We start from the raw sequence: 24,201 nt of genomic DNA, 5'->3' as shown, positions 1-24,201 counted from the left end.
CTTTATTTTTTTTAGGCTCTTGGATGTTTGTTGTATAAATTATGCTACTTCACTTTGCCATTTGGAGAGAGTCAGGTGGCAATTTGTGACGGAAACTTCACAATTCCTGATAACTCTCGATATTCCCAAGACATGCACTGCCTAATTAGTAAGTATCTCAAGTTTCTGGTTTCATATTTTTATCTCCAATCTCTAGGAATGAACTGGGGGGACAAAGGGATTAGATCCCAGGAGTGATGGGTTGGATGCAAAGATAGATAAGTCGATAATAGTGGGTCACTCAAAGATAATACCACAGTGTCTAGTTAGAGCGGTAGGTCTTTTTGCTAGAAATCTAAGCTCTCTAAGGCTTGAGCAGAAATCCTAACAGTGCTTTGAGCAGTACAGTACTGCTCTGTTCTCTTGCAGTCAGTATGAAAGAGTCCAGCTGACTCCTATCAAGTGATAAGAAATTCATCTCTGCAAAACTGGAAGCAACTCAAATTGAAATGATTGCTGTGCGTTGGCTGGAGTGAATACATAATTAAGACTGTATAACTCTGTGGGACTAGGTTTTTTTTCTCTCTTTAGGTTAATCCCTGGATTTTGATAACAAGCATTTAAGCTCAACGCTTTGTTTAAAATGTTTTTTAAGATTCCCCACTCTTTTGCATCGTCACAGCAAGCATATGTACTAATTCATTAACCAGATGGCAGAACAAGCAATCTTTGCACAAGCCCTTGTGCGCAAATGTGAAAGAGATATATTGTCATCCTTTTGCATTGGTCAAGGGATTCAGCATCTGAATTTTAAGCATTTTGGGTTATAAATCTTGAGTGACCCAGTTTGGGTCCTGGGTGGGGCTGTACTGAAGAAAACAGAAGCAAATGTGGGGTGGAGCACCTGACATTTGTTAAGGGCCTACTTGTACCTTATTTAATTCTTCAAGTCTTATGTAGTAAATATAATTATCCCCGTTATACAAATGAGGAAACTGAGGCTGAGACAGTATAGGTAACTTACCCAAGTTAACATAGTTACAGCTTTTCTCAAAACAAACGAACAAACAAAAAACCCCCCAAATAAAAACATAGTTACAGCTTTGAGATGACTACCTATTCCACTGTGCCAATTTTATCAATCAACTTCTTCTGTTTATTAACCAAAAAAAGGAGGGAGAGGGTATTTAAACAAATGGACTATGGCATTTAATGGTTGTTGAATTGTTTTCAGAGGTAAAGCATTAGAGTAGTCCCTCCTTATCCGTGGTTTGGCCTTCCACGGTTTTAGTTACCCGCAGTTGACTGCAGTAGGAAGCAGATGGTCCTTCTTTTGACATCTAGTCAGAAAGGTCAGTAGTAACCTAACGTTACGTCACTGTGCCTGTGTCATTCACCTCATTTCATCTCACCACGTAGGCATGTTGTGCTCTCACATTGTCACAGGAAGGGTGAGTTCAGTATAATGAGATGTTTTGAGAGAGAGAGAGAGAGGCCACATTCACATAACTTTTATTGCAGCATATTGTTAAAATGGCTCTACTTTATTATTGTAGTTAATCTCTGACTGTACCTAACTTATAAATTGAGCTTTGTCATAGGTGTGTGTGTAGAAGAGAAAATATAGTATATATGGGACTCAGTACTATCCGCAGTTTCAGGCGTCCACTGGGGGTCTTGGACCGTGTCCCCCATGGATAAGGAGGGACTACTGTTCTAGAATTGCAGCTTCGTAAATGAAGGTTGGAAGGAGATAGATAAGAAAATGGCAAAATTTGATGCCAGAATGGTAGGATAATTTTGTAATACATTTTTTTTTTTCACATTTGGACAGCACGTTCATACTGGGAAAAGCAAGTCTTTGACACTGACATCTTTCCAAGCTCTGACCTATTTCAGTTTACAAACTGCTTGAAGATTCCATGGTCTCTCTAACGTCACAGTTCTAAAATTTATTGTGATTGCCCATTTACTCCCAATACACAGTTCCCCTCTGTTTTCAGTTTCTATCAGTGGTGTCACCATTCAAGCCTGGATAACTGAAGTTTAAAGTTTAGATCTGGCTCATAAGACAGAGTAAAGAGTCAGCCATTTTCTAAGCAGCATTCTTTCTTTGGAGTTTCTCCTGGTCCCATCCCATTCTCTGTTCCCATCACTGTCACCACGGTATATAGAGACTTGGCCAACTCATGCCTGTACTGGTGGACTGGCCAGCTGTCTCCCTCCTCCCTCAGTCGTCCGAGCACCGCTTCACCATGAGATCAGTCTTACAGAATGCCACCCTGTCAGGTCCCTATTAGTAAACGTCATGATTTGCCAGTGGTCCTACAGTAGGGCCCAGCTTCTCAGCGTGGCATTTCAGACCCTTCATACTCTGGTTCCCCACCCCCACCCACCCGGCCTTATTTCCCTGTGTTCCCTGACAAGGAAATCTGTTCTGTCCTTCTGGCACCTGCATTTCCTCACAACAGGGCACTCTTTTGCCTTTCTTCAAGTCTGTTTTTGCCCAAACAGACTGTTCTCTCATCGAGAATATCTTTTTCTCCTCTTTCCCCTGACTGACTAAACGCTTTAGTGCCTTCAAAGCCCAGCCCAAACCCTGCTTCTTCTGTAAGTCCTCCGCAAGACTGCAGCCTCATCAGTCTTGCCTGCACTTGGTGTTCAAACCATTCATTTGATTCCTTCAACAGTAAATTGCCTTGCATTGTTGTTGGTGTGTATGCATGTGTCTGTCTCTGTGTCTTCAGAAAGATTTTTTCCTGGGGATTTTTCCAGCTTCAGGGCAGAAGCTTAAAGGACCTGGAAACAAACAAGTGTTCTATAGATCATGTAAAAGTAGAGATGTGTTTATTATTTTGTAATTTCTTTTAGAATGGAAACCAGTTAATATCTCCAACAAAGGAATAATAAGTCAATTCTTAAATTTTTTTCTCTTTTTTTTAAATATGAAATTTATTGTCAAATTTGTTTCTATACAACACCCAGTGCTCATCCCAACAGGTGCCCTCCTCGATGCCCATCACCCACCCTCCCCTCCCTCCCACCCCCCATCAACCCTCAGTTTGTTCTCAGTTTTTAAGAGTCTCTTATGGTTTGGCTGTCTCCCTCTCTAACTATTTTTTTTTCCTTCCCCTCCCCCATGGTCTTCTGTTAAGTTTCTCAGGATCCACATAAGAGTGAAAACATATGGTATCTGTCTTTCTCTGTATGACTTATTTCACTTAGCATAACACTCTCCAGTTCCATCCACGTTGCTACAAAAGGCCACATTTCATTCTTTCTCATTGCCACGTAGTATTCCATTGTGTATATATCAGGGAAATACAAATCAAAACCACACTGAGATACCACCTCATGCCAGTCAGAGTGGCTAAAATGAACAAATCAGGAGACTGTAGATGCTGGAGAGGATGTGGAGAAACGGGAACCCTCTTGCACTGTTGGTGGGAATGCAAACTCCACTCTGGAAAACAGTGTGGAGGTTCCTCAAAAAATTAAAAATAGATTTACCCTGTGACCCAGCAATAGCACTGCTGGGAATTTACCCAAGGGATACAGGAGTGCTGATGCATAGGGGCACTTGTACCCCAATGTCTATAGTCAGTTCTTAAAGTTTGAGTTTTGAAGGGCACCTGACTGGCTCCTTCAATGGAACATGAGATTCTTGAACTCAGGGTTGTGAGTTCTAGCCCCGCGTAAGGAGTAGAGATTACTAAAAGAAGAAGAAGAAGAGGAGGAGGAGGAAGAGGAAGAAGAAAAGAAAGTGAAAAAAAAACCCACTGAGTTTTGATTATAATTATCAAGGATAATCATTTGTTTAGCAAGATATCATGAACTAAGGAAGGCAGAAGCAAGACTCCATAACTTCCTAGGTACCAGAATATGAAGGTGGTAACTTTCATATTGAGAGTTTGCTTGAGTCCCTGTTGCACAAGTCACAGAAGGTGAACTTCAGGTATCTTTGTTACAGTTCAGAAATTTTGTTACTTTCTTGTGGATGTTACAAATGTTCGGGAAGTTATAGCTTTCATTTCTGAGAGGGGAGGAAAAGAGCTAATTATACTGTCTGACTTTTATGAGAAATAAAAATGAAAATAACATTTGGTAACAGAAATTATACTTCCTAGCTAATATAATAAGTATTAGAATATTATTAAGTAAATTCACATATGTTTGCCTTAGGGTATATGTTGGAACCAGACCCTGACAAAAGGCCAGATATTTACCAGGTGTCCTACTTCTCATTCAAACTACTCAAGAAAGAATGCCCAATTCCTAATGTACAGGTATGTGAAAGATGCTTTTTAGGGGAAGTAAACATTATCAAATTGTTGTTTAAAATTCCTGAGGTGTTAACCAGCTGCTTAACAATTATAGATGTCCTTTGTTTTTATCTGATAGGAGGTGTTCAAGCAAAGCTAAGCATGAAGCAATTACTCTAAAGAGAACCCAATTTTCCCATAGAATTTAACTATGGCAATTTAAACTAAGGCAGTTACACCAAAAAAAAAAAAAAAAAAAAGAGAGAGAGAGAGAGAGAGAAAGCTCCCTCAGGACTGAGTTGAACACTTTGGGTGAAGATTGACCAACTTATTGTCTTGTCAACTTCCTCAGTTCACTAAGATCCAAGTGCCTACTGTATTTACCTAGCAGTGGTAAGGCAGGCTGGTTTCCTGAGGCAGGCCTCTGGACTTGCCCACATACCTACTGGAACGCAAGCCTCTTGTCCCTTGTCCCTTTTCTCCTTTATTGCAGCAGAACTTTCTTGATTCTGCTTCTGCTGTCTGCCACCTATAACACACTCTTTTTCCACCACCCTCCCCACACACATCAGGCCATAGGAATGTTTTCTACACTTTAGTAATCCTAAGCTCTACACTCAGCAGCTTTCAGAGTACAGTGCTTGCAAACACCCTTTTTATGGTCTTAGCATATTTTTCATGTCATATTGTAATCCAGCTCCCTTGAACATCTTACTAATGGCTGCCGTAATAAATAAGTTCTAATCTGAAATTATCTTCTCAGTTTTCCCAATAGTGTACTTTTGATGTCACTGTGGGGGCTTGAGGGTGCTGATAAAGAACACTCCTCTTTCACTCCCACATTTGGAATCAGATGTGGGAATCATTCAGACGGAACTCAGAATATTGGCTTTATTACTAATAAGATTGAGTCAGAGAACGTAGCTTGACCAGTCAGGCTCCCTAACATTGGATCCACATGACTGAGCTGGGAGTGCCTGATTCTGGAGAGAAGGCTCTACCCTAAAGGAGGGAGCGCACAGGTGAGCCAGGCAAGCTCACTTTTTTCTCCCGGTCCTATCAGTCAAATAAGTTATGCTCCTCTCTTGGGAGAGGAATGTTTGGAGAGTGGAAGAGAAGCAAGGAGAGATATTCTAGCAGAAATTCTCCCCACCTGGAAACATGAAGGAAATGGGCAGTCCCTCCTAAAAGCCTAAATATGTACTATTGCTAGTATTCCATTTGTTGGGTTTCCAGATTAAAATGAGGAATCCTGTACAGGAACCCAACATGGCCTTGTTTTTCTTTTGCTGTCCTCCTTCCCCATTCATAAAGTTAAATAACCTGAAACATAATTGAAAGCATTCAGACTGGTAACCAGTTTTTAAAAAGTCAGCTGCATGAGACACCTGGGTGGCTCAGTTGGTTAAGTGTCCGACTTCAGCTCAGGTCATGAACTTGCGGTTCATGAGTTCGAGCCCCACATCGGGCTCTGTGCTCACAGCTCAGAGCCTAGAGCCTGCTTCAGATTCTGTCTCCCTCTCTCTCTGCCCCTCCCCTGCTCACACTGTCTCTCTCTTTCTCAAATAAATAAACATTAAAAAAAAAGAAAAAACTTCACAAGTCTCAGGCCATTTGGTTCTCAGCAGTACTACGCAGTTGTCATGTGGTCAGGGACAATAGGACTCCCTTGAGAGCCAGTATTAGGTGGCCGGCGCAGAATCCAGCTGGGAGGAGTTCTACTGGCCTTGTGGGTTGAGGGGTGCCTCACGCACCGTGAGAGGCACTGGCTCAGCAACCAGATGGGTTGTAGCCGTGGTTTTCTCCCAGCGTTCAAGCAGAAGACAGAGTGAACCCTGGCTGGGTGCACTGATGGTTAGCGCTGACTTCTCTAAGGTCTAGCTGATAGCTTAAATGCTAACACAGGTTACAGACATCTCTTTCCCATTCCTTTCGTAACATCACCTCTAAGCTGTGCACAAGGAAGCGAAGGGTCCAGAAGGTTGGGAGGAGGCAGGGGTGGAGTGTGCTGCACACAGGCTGCTCTGTACTCCTCTCCGATATGCTGCCTCCCTGAGTGGGGCTGAGTCTGGTGCGATCTACCTTTGGTTGACTTCCCTTCCCTCTAATAGACATCAGGGTCTGGAAGCCCCTCTGGAACACCCTGACATGTATTTCCATCGGCCCAGTCATACTGGTTATTCTTTTATAAAGAAATCTGCAATGTCCTTTTCTGGTTTCCTTTCAATTTTCTAGAACTCTCCCATTCCTGCAAAGCTTCCTGAACCAGTGAAAGCCAGTGAGGCAGCTGCAAAAAAGACCCAGCCAAAGGCCAGGTAAGAAGTGCCTGCCTGAGCATGCACATGTCCAGCACCCGCTGCCACAGTGGCAAGGGAAGGTGCCTTGTGACTGTTACACTGCTGCGGCCCGAGGCCACACAGAGCAGGAGAGCAAGTTCTGTCTCTTCTAGGCAGAAACTGTTCTGTGGGAGTGCAGGGAGGAACATAGTGAAACACAGTGATATACATTTGAAAGAGAATCAAGAACTCCGCAGCTGTTTCTTTTGCTTGGGAAGAGGCACAGGGGCATTTAGAGATGAGGCAACAGCAGACTTTAAATACTGCTAGTACCAGAGGGTCCTAGATGTGTGTCCTGACCCTCGTGTAGCCTGGTTCGCCACCCTAGTCCTTCACCTCCCCTTCTTTCTTACTTCCTGTGGCCCTGGCCATATCAGGAGAGTGCAGGTTAAGGCACTGACTCCATGAACAACAGCAGGAGAGCTTGTGGAGCTTAGTTAATCACATACCATGGGGTGTGGGGTCTTTGAAGAAACAAATGCCAAGAGAGGATTGAAGAAGCTAGGATTTTATTTGGCTGTGAGAGAAATTAGGGAGGGAGCCACAGAAGGCTGGGAGAATCATCAGAAGGCAATGGAAGTCTAGACCAGAGAGAGGAAGGAAGATTGGGTGGAAGTGACCTAGAAACTGCCACACAATTTAAAGAAGGTTTACCAAAGGTGTCCGCGAATCCTCAAGCCAAGGTCAGCTACCAGAGGAGTCCCGGTGTTCCAGAAACAGGCCAACTTTAATATCCCTGTGACTGGGGTGCGAAGGCTGACAGCAGCCTGTGGGAAGCATGGCCTCAGAGCGAACATGGCAGTGGATTTCAGGAGCACAGCAGCTGGGGCACATGGTCTTTGCACCCCTTACATGTTGAAGGTCTGCAGGGCATATCCTCATGGCTGCCATGCTTCCAAATGGCAAATGCTGAGGGTAGTCGAGGAGATGTTTTATGCCTTTTTTTTTCTACCGTGTTTCTATGCCAAGGAAACATTACCAGCAAACTATCAACAGGGTACCTTACATGGGAATATGTGAATTTTCATAGAAGAGTAAAATAATTTCTACATTTTAAAACATTCTTAAATATTCATAGAATAAATATAAATGCTGATGTGGCTCTAAAATACTTCTTTTTAACAAACTTAGCAAACTATATCCATGTTGTTATTTTGTAGTCTTTCTTACCTAACTCTGCCATGCTCACCTCTGGAAATTTCTTTGGGGGCTGATTTGATTAGCTGAGCATTTGGGTTTATGGGCATGTTTCACCAGGCCCAAATATGGTGGGTACTGAGGCTAAGCAAGGATCCATTCCCGCAAAGCCCACACATTTATAGCAGTGACAGTAACCTACCATTTGAGTGGTGCTCTGAGTGTAAAATGGAGAAAATAATACCTGCATCATATGGCAGATGTGAACAGCAAATGCATCAGTCTCGTGAAACTGTTCTATAAGCTGTAGAGTGCCCAAGCTGTTGGTTTGTATGGATTCAGTAATGCTGCGAGAATACACAGACCTTACAGCCAAGAGATTTGGGTTATCTATAATTTACAATGATTTCATTTGTGTTCTCATATTTACTCCCCAGTCCCGAGAGGTGAGTTTTTCTTTCTAACTCTAGTTTTGAAGTAACCACTCTTCACTGAGGCATCATGTGTACCAGACCATACGAAGTTCTTTATATAAATAAGATGACTTTATTTTCCTTGAAATGAATCTATGAGTTATTGTTGTTGTTCTCATTTTACAGATGAGGAAACAGACTCCGAATTATAAGTGGCCCAAGGCAGTTAATCAATGTGGTTAGTAAGAAACCCAGAACTTCAGCATCCATACTCTGCTCTGTACGTTAAGTGATTTGTTCACAAGCACATAGATAGGACAACGTAGAGCCAGAGCTCCTGGCCTCAGGGTCTGTATTTTTTCACAGCACATTGAAGTCATATAGACTAACATTTTGAGTACTCTACAGTTCCTAAGAACAGGTTTACAGTCATTGATGCATTTGATGTTCACATCTGCCTCATGATGTATTATTTTCTCGTTTTTACACATAAGGGACCCAAGGCAAGAAGAAGTAAAATGACATACCTATTATTGCATAGTTAATGGGGAGCTAAACTCAAATATAGTTTTGTTTGACTCCAAATCCCTTTATCTCTAGGATGTTACCCTTAAGAGAAATCCATCCAGTGTGGAGGTTCTTAGTATTTGGTTTCTATAGAAATCTCTTTGACTCTCTCACCCTTGGCTGTATTTTTCTTACACCTTTTTCCTCTTCTCCAAATCCGTCCTGTTTTCCCTCCTACCCTTCCCCAGGTTACAGCCTCCCTAAATAAAATAGCTTTTATATTATCAGTTCTCTACCCCGCACAAGAACATCCTTCTAGCAGGATTTCAGAGGAAAAGCCTCAGGGTGCACAATGGAGATATGTCATAGGGAAGGACATGGGGCTGGCTGCTTTGCTTCCTGCTTTGCATTTCATGGAGGCTGTGCCAGACATATTTTGGAAATATTCATGAAGCTTTTTTGGCCTTAACTTTAGTTATACTCTAAAGTGCTTTTTCAAAAGACAACTACTGTGATGTACCCGGGTGGCTAGTTGATTGAATGTCTGAGTCTTGATTTTGGCTCAGGTCATGATCCCAGGGTTGTGGGATCAAGCTCTGCATTGGGGTGCTGAGCATGGAGCCTGCTTAAGATTTTCTCTCTCTCTTTCTCTCTCTCTCTCTCTCTCTCTCTCTTCCCCTCTCCCCTGCTCATGCTCTCTCTCTAAAATATTCTTGGAGGGGCACCTGGGTGGCTCAGTCAGTTAAGCATCCGACTTCGGCTCAGGTGATGATCTCATAGTTCATGGGTTTGAGCCCCATGTCAGGCTCTGTGCTGATAGCTCAGAGCCTAGAGCCTGCTTCAGATTCTGTGTCTCCCTCTCTCTCTGCCCCTCCCCTGCTCACTCTGTGTCTCTCTCTCTCTAAAATAAATAAACTTTTAAAAAATTTTAAAAAATAAAATAAAAATGTTTTTAACTTAAAATATGTTAAAAAAAAAAAAAAAAGTCAACTACTCTGATCTGAGTTAGGTAGTAGCCAGCTGCCTGGACTGCTCTAAATGAATGGAAGTTACCATCTGAACTTTAGCATCATCATAAGGAGCAAGTAGACCATACAGCAGTCCTCCCTGTATTAATTTGGATTAGATTTGGCTGTGAGTTAAAGAAAGTCCAAAATGATAGTGGGTCATATAAGATAGATATTTACCTTTTCTTTCAAGTAAGCAAAGTCTGGAGGTAAGTAGTCCATGCCACCTCTATGATTGTGGCCGTGACCTCACAGACCAAGATGATGGCATCCCTGCTCCAAGCAACAGGATGAAGGAACAGCCAAAGAAGAAGAGAGACAAATGGCATACACGACTTATTTCTTAAGGTTTCTAGAAATTACCATGTAACAATCTGGTTTCCCATGTAAGGCCAAAACTTAGATGCATTGGCCACACCTGATTATAAGAGAGGCTAGGCAATGTGCTTTTTACTCTGTGGCCCAGTGCCCAGCTAAAAAAAATTTTAATTGAAATATATTTGACATATAACATTGTATAAATTTAATGTGTACAAGAGCTAAGCATTTTATTACCCTGGAAAGAAGAAGAACACGTGTATTGGAGGAAATAGATATGTGTCATATTCCCCAAATCCTTTATCTTAAACTATTTACTTATTCCTTTTAGTTGCCTTATTGGATTCACTCATTTGCATGCTTTTTATTGTAGAGAGACTGTTTTGACATGGTGTTAGAAGGGTCCCAAGGTCAGATTAGCTAGAGAAACATTGTATTCTGTATAGTGCTGTCTTCGAAGTTCTGCATACACATTCACAGGTGAAAAGTTCTTCTGGAAAGAAGTCTGCTTGGTATATTTTGAACAGTGTGTTAAAACTTATTTCCCACCAAACCTTTCTTCATAACATCTTGTAACACATAATACCCTGTGGAACACCCTTTGGCAGATGTCGGTTAAGCAGATCTGGAAGATTTGGATAGGTGTGGATGGGAAAGCCAATCAATCTATCAAGTACTCTGTCTACCCCTCCCCCACTTTCCCACACTTTAACACGAATCTGTTTTCTCCCCTTTCCATTCCTAGACTGACAGATCCCATTCCCACAACAGAGACTTCAATTGCACCACGTCAGAGGCCTAAGGCTGGGCAGACTCAGCCAAACCCAGGAATCCTTCCCATCCAGCCAGCTTTGACACCTCGAAAGAGGGCCACAGTTCAGCCCCTGCCCCAGGTTGCAGGTCAGTAACTAGGTTGGTTTGAAATTTGTTACACCTCTTTGTTATCCTGGACATTACACAAGTCTTGGGAAGCCTACTCTTGCTTCAGGAATGGAATTCAGAGGCACAAAAGAAATAATGATTTGCCTTCAGGAACAAGAGGTGAGCTCCCATTGAAATTATATGGCAAGTGGCTGTTCAAAGGAGAATCCTCTCACTGAATTTTGTGGGGGACCTCCATGACCACTGAAGCCTGATAACTCATTTTTTCTAGTCTTGGTCCTGATTTTGTGGCTTGGTCATTCATCCCATGCCTTCCTTTTTATTTCCTATATTTCTCTTTGCTTTTAAAGAAACAAGACTCTCCTCTTTTTGACAGAGGAATTGTTTCTTTAATGTTCTGTCTCTTAAAGTATCTGTTACTACTCTGTTTTGGTATTCTGGTTCTAATAAGATAACTTAGTTTAGAGGATCTAAATTATCAAGTAACTGAACTTAGTCATTACTTCCCCTATTAGGAAGCTGTTTTTGATGAATTTGGTAGTTACCTGCTTATAGCCAGGCATCTAGACTGGGGTTGCATAACTTACATGTAAAACATCAAAGAATGCTTTTGTCCTAAAGCATGCCAGTAAGTGCAAAGATCATGTTTGTGTGCAGGGGCATCTTACTGAACCTTGTTTTGAAAAATATGAAGCACATAGTTTAGCAAGAAGAAGTGCGAAGACAGGAGCATGTGGATCTTGGGGCTGTTGGTCCACTTATCACCCCCCTCTTTATTGCTTTGGCAAGAGAAAGCAAGCCGTTTTCGTCTGGAAGAATTTTGGGCCTTTATATGGAGTTTATTCTCATTACAGGATCCAGCAATCAGCCTGGCCTTTTAGCCAGTGTTCCCCAACCCAAAACCCAGCCCCAACCCAGCCAGCCTCTACCGCAGTCTCAGCCCAAGCAGCCACAGGCTCCACCCACCCCACAGCAGACGCCTCCCACTCCAGCCCAGGCTCTGCCCACTCCAGCCCAGGCCACCCCCCAGCACCAGCAGCAACTCTTCCTCAAGCAGCAACAGCAGCCACAGCCACAGCAGCAGCAGCCACCGCCATCTTCCCAGCAGCCTGCAGGCACGTTTTACCAGCAGCAGCAGCAGCAGCAGACTCAGCAGGCTCAACAGGTAAGCTGTTCACAGTCTTCTTTTGCTTGGCATTCTGAGACAGTGCTGCGAAAAGGCCCAGTAGGTACAGGCATCTTCCTTGAGAAGCCCTGGGAAGGCAGAGAGCCACTAGACATGACATCATTGCTTCTCCCAGAGGTAAATACTAGAAAACACTGAGTAGTGGAGGCGTCACTGGGACACTCACACCCCTTTCTCTTCACCTGGATGGAGGAACCTCAGCAAGGGAGATATTTCTTGAGAGAGAGAGAGAGAGAGAGAGAGAGAGAGAGAGTGAGTGTGAGAGAGTGCACAAGCAAAAGAGCATGAGCAGGGAAGGGGCAGAGAGAGAGGGAGACAGAGGATCCAAAGCAGGCTCTGCACTGTCAGCACAGAGCCTGATGTGGGGCTCGAACTCACAAACCTCGAGACCATGACCTGAGCTGAAGTCCGACACTTAACTGACTGAGCCACCCAGGTGCCCCTCAAGGGAAATATATATATATATATATTTTTTTTTTTTTTCCAATATATGAAATTTATTGTTAAATTGGTTTCCATACAACACCCAGTGTTCATCCCAAAAGGTGCCCTCCTCAATACCCATCACCCACCCTCCCCTCCCTCCCACCCACCCCCCATCAACCCTCAGTTTGTTTTCAGTTTTTAACAGTCTCTTATGCTTTGGCTCTCTCCCACTCTAACCTCTTTTTTTTTTTTTTTTTTTTCTCCTTCCCCTCCCCCATGGGTTTCTGTTAAGTTTCTCAGGTTCCACGTAAGAGTGAAACCATATGGTATCTGTCTTTCTCTGTATGGCTTATTTCACTTAGCATCACACTCTCCAGTTCCATCCACGTTGCTACAAAAGGCCATATTTCATTCTTTCTCATTGCCACGTAGTACTCCATTGTGTATATAAACCACAATTTCTTTATCCATTCATCAGTTGATGGACATTTAGGCTCTTTCCATAATTTGGCTATTGTTGAGAGTGCTGCTATAAACATTGGGGTACAAGTGCCCCTATGCATCAGTACTCCTGTATCCCTTGGGTAAATTCCTAGCAGTGCTACTGCTGGGTCATAGGGTAGGTCTATTTTTAACTTTCTGAGGAACCTCCACACTGCTTTCCAGAGCGGCTGCACCAATTTGCATTCCCACCAACAGTGCAAGAGGGTTCCCATTTCTCCACATCCTCTCCAGCATCTATAGTCTCCTGATTTGTTCATTTTGGCCACTCTGACTGGCGTGAGGTGATATCTGAGTGTGGTTTTGATTTGTATTTAAGGGAAATATATTTTTAAGGACTCTTCTCTCTTCTTTTTCTAATACAACTGCATCATTACCATACTAAAATAATTTCTTATTATTATAAAATATCCAGTAACATTTAACCCTTCCTGATGTCTCATGATTTAAGTTGGCTTGTTAGACTCAGGATCCAAACAAGGTCCACCACATGTTATATTCAGTTGTGATATATCTTTTTTCTATCATTATCTTTTCATATATCTTTTCTACATTTTTTTACTATGAACATATTCATTTTATAATGATTGACGTATCTTTTAAGTCTCCTTTTATTCACATATGCCATCTCCCTCCCTCTTTTTTTCCCCCCTCTGCCATTCAGTTTTTTGAAGAAACTGGGTCATTTGTCCTGTAGTATTTTCCATCTCTGGATTTGGCTGATGCATCTGTGTGGTCACTTAATATGTTCCTCCATCCTCTGTGTAAACTGGTAATTTTTTGAGGCTTGCTCCATATTTGATTCAGTTGACTCATTCTTTGTTCTTCTGGTTGTATCACATCAGGAGGCGTATAAAGTCTGGTTGTCTTCTCTTTTATTAAGATTAAGATCAGTCAGTGAGTTTGGTGTCTGTCTGATCCATTCATTTAATGCCCCTGATCAGTTTAGCAGCCACTGCTGATCATTTCCGAAGTCCATTAACTCCTTAGGGACGGCAACATGGTGGTATGCTAACCTTCCCCCTCTTCCCTGAGGGGCTGGAATTTTTCTGGGAAGAATTTTTCTCAACTACTTGATGACGCTGAAGTACTGTTTATACGGAAAAGGTAGAAAAAATGCTTGATTCTTTTCCCCTGTGTTTACCAGTTTTCAGAATGGGTTTGTTCCTAGTGTCATCTGATGGTGAACCAAGAGGTTTCTGTTCTGTTTTAGCATCATCATGAACTCGGGGATTTTAACATATTTGATACATTTCCATGCATTGCCATTTTAAACATTTTATTTTGATGCTTGAATTGCCCCAGCTTTGGCCAGTGGAAGTCTCTTCAGATTGACTCCTGGGTCCTTTGGTGGTGACCCAGCTGTCTTTAACGGTTTCCTTGCTATTTAGTGTAACAAGCCCTTCCAGGGTCACTCTGCCCTTGACCTCGACCTGGATTTCTCTGAAGGAGCTCCATTTCCTTTTAATGGAAATCGTATTTAGAGACCACAATCTTGTTACTAAAGATATTCATTTGCTAATAGGTTGGTTATTGTTTTTAAGCCTTTTCAGTGGATACTTGGGAAATGTATTTTGTTCGTTTTGTTCTGTTAATAGAATATACACCATGAATCCATGGTATTAAGATTTCTTTGCCTTTTTCATTCTTAGGATGTTTAGCTCATTATTTTCTGCAGAGTTTGGCTATAAATTTGATACACAGGTTTATTTGTTTCATTTTGCTTTTGATTTATAGTTATTGCTGAATTTTGGTTTAATTTTGTTTCATTAAAATATGAAACAGTAACAGAATTTCAAAGTTAAATCTACAGAATTCTGTCCCCTCCATCCTGTAATAGAGAGAGAGAGCCCTCATTCCTGTTTACAACTTGAGAGTATTCCCTTTTAAAGACACATAGCATGGTTTATTCAACCAGTCCCCTGTTGATAAGCATTTGGTTGTTTCCAGCATTTTGCAGTTATAAACAGGCAGCTATTTATTGACATCTGAGCTTCTTTGCTAACCCTTTACCTTTGCCCCAGGAGGCAAACAGTGTCCTCTCAGTTAACTCTACGACTAAGTAACAGTGTTTGGGAAGTTCAAAGACAAGATCTTGACTTTTGTTAACCAGTAGGCCCTTGTTTGACCTCTGTGCGTGTATGCTTACTCTGTGCGTGTGTGTGTGTGTGTGTGTGTGTGTGTGTGTGTGTGTGTAGCACACAGTGCTTAGCAGTGCAGAGTAGAGGGATGGATAAGAAGTATCTGTATCCTGAGGCAGGGAGAATATAACTTGAAACAATTAGTTACCAGTGTAAGATCAATTATCCGTAAGTGCGGTAGAGTGTACTGAACATTTTGAATGTTTCAAGGTGGAAGAGTTAGTAAGATAGAGCTGTCGGGACATAATTTTCAGAAGGGCTTGGAAGGACTCTATTAGCTGGGCTAGGATTTAGGTCATTCTTTTCGGTGTCATCACTGCTTCATCCTGTTCACGAAGCATTTTGATCGTGGCTGCTCCCAAATCCCTTTATAAGCTGGATTACCTCTGTGATTGGGAGATGATTTATTAGCTTCTGTTACACTCCAGCATAGGGAGTCACAAGCTGCACAGTCAAATGGAAGCCCTCAGGCTCGCCGTAGAAACCCACCCGGAAGCCAGTGTGTAGTGCAGGAGGCAGCACCGTGCAGTGGATGCAGCCTGGCAGTGGAAGGTGCCGCCGGGTCCATTGTGATGCCCCAAGGTTCCCCTCGTGAGTTGTCAGGCCAAGCTAAAAGACTTCTGCCCACCTTGCCTTTGGCCTCGGACTGGGCTTAGTTGTGACTGAGACATTTGTGTCTTGTGGAACATTGTTCAGAGACAGGCTTTCTTCACCTCCCGCTTTCTTGCCGCTCCCCCTGCTTAGTTTCAGGCAGTACACCCCGCAGCCCAGCAACCAGCAATTGCCCAGTTCCCTGTGGTGTCCCAAGGAGGCTCTCAACAGCAGCTGATACAGAACTTCTACCAGCAACAACAGCAGCAGCAGCAGCAGCAGCAGCAGCAGCTGGCCACGACCCTGCATCAGCAGCAGCTGCTGACTCAGCAGGCCGCCTTGCAGCAGAAGAGTGCTGTGGCAGCAGCACAGCAGCCCCAGACACAGCCGGCCGCAGCCCCACAGCCACCACCAGCCCAGGAGCCAGCGGTAAGAGCCAGCCAGGGCTCAGAGCAGAAGAGCACACAGTGAGGGCGGGCGAGAAGGTGGAAACCCGGCGGGGGGCTGGGGCGGGGCCTCTGTTTAGGCTGGGCCTCTTCCCCATTCTTATAGTTTAAATATTTGATTTTTTTTTCTTGATATTTTCCAAGGTCATGATGAAGTATTCTGTAGAAGATAGAGGTTCTAAAAAAGATGATCCTAGGCCACTGATGAAGTGAACATTTTTATTTGTAATTCTGAAATTAGACTGGCAGAAAGAGTTGCTTGTTGTCTCTATCAGTGCCACTGATGAGCAGTCAAGGGCCTGGGTAGGATTAGAGCTAACCCCTTTCCCTTCAAGGGCCAGTTTGGCCATCGTGACCTTTTCAATCTCTGGAGGTTGGTGTGGGCTCCCAGCTTTACCCTGAGTCCTGAGGGTGCTTTATTTAGTCTTTGTCTTGGATGACATTACCAGCCACCTCATTGAAGTCTACTGTGCAGCCACCTTCGGGGGCCTCCTTGCTGGGACTGTTGACCGCGGCCTAACCCTCTGGGTCTCTAGGCATCTGAGTACTGTTTGAGCCGCCTTGTCAAGCTAGAAACTGGGCATGTCCACTTCTAGATCCTGCCTGACTACAGCATCAGAACCCCTGCCTCCTCTCCTGATTGATCTGTACAGCTTCGGCATTCTCAGGCACATGGTGTTTGGCCTCTACTAAGTGCTCTTAATTCTGTACCCACATATTTCTGAGTGATAGTGAAGAAAATACCACGGTGATAGAAAAAAGGCACTTTATGTATCCAGCCAATAGAGTATCACGGCTACTCTCTTATTCCCAGGGAAGTCCAGCTACTAGACAAATGAAAGAAAAGTAAGAAGTCATCTTTCTGAGGATTGGTTTCTAATAGAGTCTTGTCGCCCATCTCAAACCAAAAAAAAAACTTTATTCCTTCAAAAGGAAGCAGTACCGTAAATAGATTGTCTTCTTTGAGCCTCAGCTAAGTGTGTGTTGAGTGTCTTTACACCTTCGTTTCTAAAACAGCACAGTCTTCCTGCAGGCGTGTGGTAGACAGCCACTCTCTGTGTTTTTAACAAGACCTAAAGTTCCTTTTGTTAATGGAAAAAGGGTTTTTAAAAAATTATTATATGATGTAGGTAGTTGAGATATTAATTGTCTAGTCTAATCCCCTTGTTTAATGGAATTGGAAACTAGGCCCAGGCCAGCAAGGGATTACTCAAGACACACAGACTGACAACAGCAGAGCAAGGGAAGGAACCAAAGAATCCTGATCTGCGTTCAAGGATAATAACAAAGATGCTCATCCAGGGGGATGAAATGATCAACAGCCATTGACTACACTTCTTATAAGGTTCCCCCTTGCTGTCCCTCTTTTGGGAATGAAATTATGAACCTTCTCCATGTTCCTTGGCTGAAAGCATACTTTGAGCACTTGGCTTGAGAGTATTCTGTTGAGGGGACGAAGAAGGAACGGGAGCAGAGCATGCTTCTAGCCAGGAGCCAGAGAGCTTTCCAAATTTGCCTTTCTCCAGTGACCCTTGGCAGGACTTCCCTGGAGAAGCAAGTGAGTGCATGTAAAAGATTATTGCCTTAAAGCAATAATCTGCAAAGGGAAAATGGCAGCCTAACGTAGATACTTTATTGCAGTCTTATTAGTAATAGCCAAAAGAATGAAAGTCACCTAACTGTTCAAGAACCCAACTGTGCAGCCATTAAAAATCATGGTTATAAAGTCTGTACAACAGTATGAACGCACTCATGAGGTAATGTTGAGATTGTGGGGAAAGTATGTACTTGACAAGAGACTTAAATATAAGATACCAAGAAGATAAGAAGAGTTGTATTAGAATACAGTACTAATTGTGGAATGGAAGTTGGAGTGTTTTTCCCCCTTTTGTATGTATTCTTGCGTTCCTAGATCTGACTGTACTCCTTGTATAATTACATATTTTGTTCTTTAAAAAAATCTTTAATTTAGCAAGACCGACATCTGAGTCTGAGTCTGCTTTACTTCCCCTTCCACCGTGGTTTGTGTGTTCCTCCTCCCGCTTCCTAATCTTTGGTGGAGACATGATGGTGAAGAAAAAAGTCCTGAGCCTAGTAAGGAGACAAGGATTCTGTCCCCAGTTGACCCTTGGACCTTGAACAAGCAAGCACATAGCCTTAGGGTGCCTTGGTCTTGGTTCCTTTGAAGTGTGGGAGTTGGAATCTGTGCTCTCCAAGGTCCCTTTGACTCTCACATTCTTAGATTTGAAATGGCAATAAAACTGTCTGCCTGGGATGCTTGGGTGGCTCAGTCAGTTGCTCCTGAGCAGCTGGGATTGAGCCCCGTGTTGGGCTCTGTGCTGAGCGTGGAGCCTGCTTAGGATTCTGTCTCTCTCTCTCTCTCTCTCTCTCTCTGTCTCTCTCTCTCTCCCCCTGCTCACTTGTGCACTCTCTAAAATTAAAAAACAAAATAAGACAAAAAAAAAAACCTGTCTGCCTGACATGGTTGTTAGGAGAAGTAGCTGAATGGGTTGGAGTCATTTTATATTCATAGATTGCTGTGATAGGTAAGGTGTCCTGACGATAGAAGCTCTGTTCTTCAGTGTGCTGCTTACAGGGATAGGTAAGAGGAAGGGACAGTGTTCTCCAGGGAGTCTGGACTCTTCAAAATAAAGAGACTCAACAGTTAAGTATACCTTTCTCAAAGCAATGAATTATCTTAACCTCCAAAAAATAAGCTAATCCAGTTCTGTTTGTAAAGTCATTCTGGTCTCCGTGGGTACTGGCTTAAGGTTGGCTGTTGCAGGCACATCCTGAACCCCTAAAGGAAGTTTTGGAGCCAGAGCTCTGGTCTTTACAGGGCATTCTGCTTCTCCCTCAGAGGTGCCTCAGCTGCTTTACCCTCTGACCTTCGTTTGACTGATGTTTGAGCTTTATATTGTCATCCATTCAATTGGTGGGTGATTGTGTACTCAAACGTGCACATCACCTACCTCAGTAAAATTCAGACTCTGAATCAATATAAGGACAGAAAGTCCCAGGCTGCTCAGCATCCTGACCCAAGTAGCTGGACCCTCTGGTTCTCTTTCTCTCTCAGGACCTACCTTCGAAGACACAGAATGTGAAAACTGAGCTATAGCATGGACGGGGCATCTTAATCTGAGATGAGGGACCAGAGGGAAGTGATAGTGAAATACCTGGGGCTTTCAAGATTCTAAATAATTCTGTCTCTGGACTGACAAAATTAAAGGGTTAGGTGGCCTTGTTAATACTATTTTTTGTTCCTCTTATTGATAATAGCACTTTGTAGATTGTGACTTAGGCTTCAAGTGTAACCAAGTGGCCACAAAGATGTTCCTATTGGCTTTTCTGTGGTGATGGTTTGTTCTGCCTCCTGAAAATGGCCCAAATCTCAAGACTCCTTGTGTTATTAGATCAATTATCATCAAGCGCTTTTCAAATTTTTTATTTCTTACTAATATTATCTACCTGGTTCTTCAGTGCCTTTTCCAAACTGAAGGGTGGAACAGGTTAACCCCACTACCCCGATGCTGTACACATTTTCTCAGGGGAGGCACAGAAATAGAATCGTGTAGACCCACCTTATCAATGAAATAAAGAGGCTTAAGAACAAAATGAACAAAAAAAGCACTACCATTTATGAATCACAGTGGAATCCTAACTTATTCCTAACCAGTAGTCTGAGCTGTATCAGAGTCAGGGGTCTCTTAGCAGGAATTATTCAGCTCAAATGTGTTTTAGCGGGAGGTGTGCCGTCATTGGCTTCTGACCGTGGTGGTAGATTGTTTAAAACATGCACGCTCTTTGGAGCCATTCTGAATGAGTTCCTTTGTGACCGTGGAAGCTGAAAGTGGTCCTGTAGGATACATTCTCGATTTTTGGAGTTAGAAATAGCTTCTGCAGTCTTATGCTCTGGACTGTATGCATGATTAGTCTGGATAACATTGCTGATGAACACTGAAATTTACATAGAAGCATCAGATAAATAGCATGTTGGTATCAGTCCCAGAGTTAAAGCTCAGATTGTCAAAAACTGGGTTTCTTTCTTTCTGGTTGTTATTGGTAAATTCAGCCATTTGAATCCCATAGTAGCTCTCATGTGGCATTTTTTATTATGCTTGTCTGTTTATTTGTTTTTCCTCCCCCCCCCCCCCCACTTTTTGGGGGTGGGGGGTGGGGAACACTTATCATTTTTCTTCCTAGCAGATTCAAGCCCCGGTAAGACAACAGCCAAAGGTTCAAACAACCCCACCTCCTGCCGTCCAGGGACAGAAACTCGGATCTCTCACTCCTCCATCATCCCCCAAGACCCAGCGTGCTGGGCACAGGCGGATTCTCAGTGACGTAACCCATAGTGCGGTCTTCGGGGTCCCTGCCAGCAAATCAACCCAGCTGCTCCAGGCAGCTGCAGCTGAGGCCAGCCTCAATAAGTCCAAGTATGTGGTGCTTCCTCTTTATCTTTCTTACTGCTGTGGGCCAGGGCTGCTGTGTGCCAGGGCTGTGTAATTCTTGGCATCTGCGTGTCGATGTGTGTAGATGGACATATAATGGTAGGTGTCTGTGTTTGTTAAGAAACTGAATTTGCCTGTAGTACGTAGACCATACTGATCTTAAGGAATAATTTCACATTTGCTTGACTGTTTCTATTCTCTCACCCATTTCATGTTCCACAGAGTATTTTTTAAACTTGTAGTCTGACCAAATCCCCATGCTGAAAATCTCTCATTTGGCTCCCCATTGCCTGTGGGTTATATCTGAACTCATTGGTTAACAGACCAAAGGCTGTTGTATCACATTGGTGGACTTGTCACTCTCCATCATCGCGAGCACTTCGTTCATCCTGTGCCCTCTCCCCAGACTGCCACTACCCTCCTTGTCCACCTAGGAAATGCTTATTTTTTCATCAAGATCCATGCAGAGATGACCTTTTCTTTGACCCCTTGGTATCATATATAAGTTTGTCTCAACCTTTTTTGAGCATGCATCACATCGTATCATCATTATTTGTTTGTATATCCAGCTGATCTAGCCTGTAAATTCCTCCAAGACAAGGACCGTGTCTTAACCTTTGTAAATCCAGTGACTGGCTTTGTGCCTGAAATAAAGTAGATAGCAGTGAGTGCTCGCTAGGTAAATGCAATTTCAGACCCTCAGCTTTCTTGGAATCATGTACTCTAATGTGAAAAATCTTTAAGTCATTAATTAAATGCAAAGTCTCAAGAGAGACTTTAGAAGAAAATTAGGTAATGATACCACAAGATAGTGATAACCGTCTTTGTTTCCCTTTAACTGTGATGATGACCACTCACGGTGGCCCTTCATTCTCTGCGGGCTAGATCCTGACAGATGGGAGCCACCTGAAAAGACACCAGCCCTGGCCCCTCTGGGGTCAGTTATTGTGGATGTTACAGTGGGTGCCATAGGAGGCACAAGCCTAAGAACAGGTTGCTTTGGGATTCTGGATTGAAAGGACTTGCAGATGAGACCAAAAATCTGAGCAAGAGATGAAAGAAGTAGTGGGAGATAAATGATCATGAAGGAACGGGAGACACTCATTTCACACAGTGAGAAAAGTATCTGTGGAAAGTGTCCGATGGCTGGAGAAAGCGCTTGCTAATAATGGTTGGACCTAGAAAACAAACTGATCTCAAACAGAGAAAGCAGATTGACCCTTTTTCAACTTTTTCATTTCGTGGGGGTGGGAACCTACCTAGGTCTGCAACCACCACTCCATCAGGCTCTCCTCGGACCTCCCAGCAAAATGTTTATAATGCTTCAGAAGGTTCTACGTGGAATCCCTTCGATGACGACAATTTCTCCAAACTCACCGCTGAAGAACTACTGAACAAGGACTTTGCCAAGCTGGGGGAAGGTGAGCGATTGGTGTCTTTCTGTGATTCTTAAAACCCTAGCTCCAGAGGGGCATGCCTGTGAAAACGGAGGGTTGGCTCTTTCTTTCCCTCAAAGGCTTGATTTCGAAGTACGTGTGCAAACTGGTATGTTTACCAGGGCGCTGACGTCTTTCCGTCCTCAGGAACTCCTGGCCGGTTGCAGGCAGGGGCACGGAGAGTGGGACTCTTTTAGGAAGGATTTGGTAGCAGGGCTCAGGATAGTAATGTCAAGCACGGTCACTCGTCAGACAAGTGTGATGGGTTTCTTGTCCTACATGTGTTTATTGTCACAGAAAGTTGTTACTGCTCACCCAGGAGAGTGTGCTGCCCTCACGTGAACATTGAATTTCTCACCATGATTAGAATTCTGACTGCGAAAAGGCAATCAAATGAATAGCAGGCACCATTTCTACTCTCAAAAACCCACAGTCTGTTTTGGAAGGCAGGACACAGATACACACACAGGCATGCAACACGCACTTTGGGAAAACAACAGCACGTTGGGAAAATCTTTTGAGAAGAGTACCTCAGCATTAGACAAGAGCACAGGGTAAAGGAATGATCAGAACCGAGTGAATGATACGGACTTTGACCGGACATTTTAACTTTAGCTATTATTTTATAGATCTCTTTAAAAAATTTGTATTACTTTCTTATCCTTTTATTTATTTATTTTTTTTGCAGTTTATTTATTTATTTTTGGGTTGAGAGCACACACACAAATGCATGCACAAGTAGGAGAGGGGCAGAGAGGGGGGATCTGATGTGTGCTCTGAGCTGACACCAGACGGTCCGATGTGGGGCTCAGACTCATGAACGGTGAGATCATGGCCTGAGCCAAAGTTGGATGCTTAACCAACTGAGCCATCCACGTGCGCCTTCTTATCCTTTTAAGCCAAAGATAGGGTATAGGATTTAACTCTGACAGACAACTAACTCATTGTCAAATTATTTCATTGTTATGTATGCCAGTTATTGTTCTAGAATAACAGAAATACCTTCATGGGCTGTTGAAAACTCTAGTATTTTTGCGCTTGATTAAAAGACTGCCAAGCTTAGGGCTGCCTGGGTGGCTCAGTTGGTTAACCATCCGACCTCGGCTCAGGTGATGATCTCGTGGTTTGTGGGTTCGAGCCCCATGTCAGGCTCTGTGCTGACAGCTCAGAGCCTGGAACCTTCAGATTCTGTGTTTCCCTCTCTCTCTGACCTTCCCCCACTCATGCTCTCTCTCTTTCTCTCTCTCTCTCAAAATAAGTAAACATTAAAAAAAACAGACTCCTAGGTTTTAAAATTCTTGTGTCTATTTTTAATAATTTCCTGTCTCTCTTCTGTCACATTGAACTGCTACCATTGTTCCTGTCCCTTGTGACGTCTCAGTCCCGCCGTTTCCCCCACGCCCCCTTCTCATGTCCACTCCTGAACTGTTTCCACCACAGAAAACATATTGGCAAACTCATTAGAATTATATAAAAATAAATGGATTTGGAATAAGGACTGGAGGCATCCTGCTCTGAGTAAGGTGCTTGAACCTTCGGGCTTTCGCTCCAGCCATCTCTTTTGTTGCTTTTTACTTATTTATTTGAAAAAATTTTTAGTGATGATAAATATACATAACATAAACATTAGCTTCTTAACCATTGTTAAGTGTACAGTTCAGTAGTGTTAGTTACATACTCACTGTCGTGCATCCAACCTCCAGAACTCTTTTTTGCCTTGCAAAACCAATGTGCGATCTTTGATTCTTAAAACTTCCTTCCTATTCTCACTGTTGTCTCCGTTATTGCAGTGACTAGACAGAGACCTCTGAATAGCTGAGGTGCTGCCATAATGCAGTAAAAAAATGTCTAGAAGTCATTTCAGAAGGTGCCCTTCCATCTCCTGCATGTATGTGCACATCATGGGATTTTGCTGGAATGAACTGAGTGGTATTTTGTCTCTCCAGGCAAACATCCTGAGAAGCTTGGAGGCTCAGCTGAGAGTTTGATCCCAGGCTTTCAACCAACTCAAGGTGATGCCTTTGCCACCCCCTCATTTTCTGCTGGAACAGGTTAGTATAGCAAACGTGTGAAACACAGGGCTTACCGTTGTTAACCTCCGCAGATAACTCTGGCACACCAGTGAGCCCCAAATCTTGGTGTTAACTTATGTTTTCTTTTATTCAGAAGATTTCCAATATTA

General features: G+C 43.2%; 1 protein-coding gene across 20 annotated transcripts in view; it reads left to right on the top strand.

The window, feature by feature from the left end:
* The window catches only part of AAK1 (AP2 associated kinase 1), a 167,894-nt gene that overhangs the window by 107,129 nt on the left and 36,564 nt on the right, over positions 1 to 24,201 (top strand). For 15 of the 20 annotated variants that reach the window (XM_042932559.1, XM_042932551.1, XM_042932547.1 and 12 more), the window contains 9 exons: positions 16 to 148; positions 4,162 to 4,265; positions 6,477 to 6,556; positions 10,705 to 10,859; positions 11,696 to 12,006; positions 15,840 to 16,115; positions 20,336 to 20,568; positions 21,829 to 22,004; positions 23,966 to 24,070. In XM_042932559.1, the coding sequence (XP_042788493.1) occupies positions 16 to 148; positions 4,162 to 4,265; positions 6,477 to 6,556; positions 10,705 to 10,859; positions 11,696 to 12,006; positions 15,840 to 16,115; positions 20,336 to 20,568; positions 21,829 to 22,004; positions 23,966 to 24,070 (1,573 nt within the window). The remainder of the gene's footprint in view (positions 1 to 15; positions 149 to 4,161; positions 4,266 to 6,476; positions 6,557 to 10,704; positions 10,860 to 11,695; positions 12,007 to 15,839; positions 16,116 to 20,335; positions 20,569 to 21,828; positions 22,005 to 23,965; positions 24,071 to 24,201) is intronic. The other 5 variants (XM_042932545.1, XM_042932562.1, XM_042932544.1 and 2 more) reach the window with 3 other exon arrangements.

The sequence above is a fragment of the Panthera leo genome, chromosome A3 (assembly GCF_018350215.1).
Source record: "Panthera leo isolate Ple1 chromosome A3, P.leo_Ple1_pat1.1, whole genome shotgun sequence".
NCBI lineage: Eukaryota > Metazoa > Chordata > Mammalia > Carnivora > Felidae > Panthera > Panthera leo.
The sequence above is the reverse complement of the archived record's forward strand: the minus strand, read 5'-3'. Positions and strand labels throughout refer to the sequence as shown.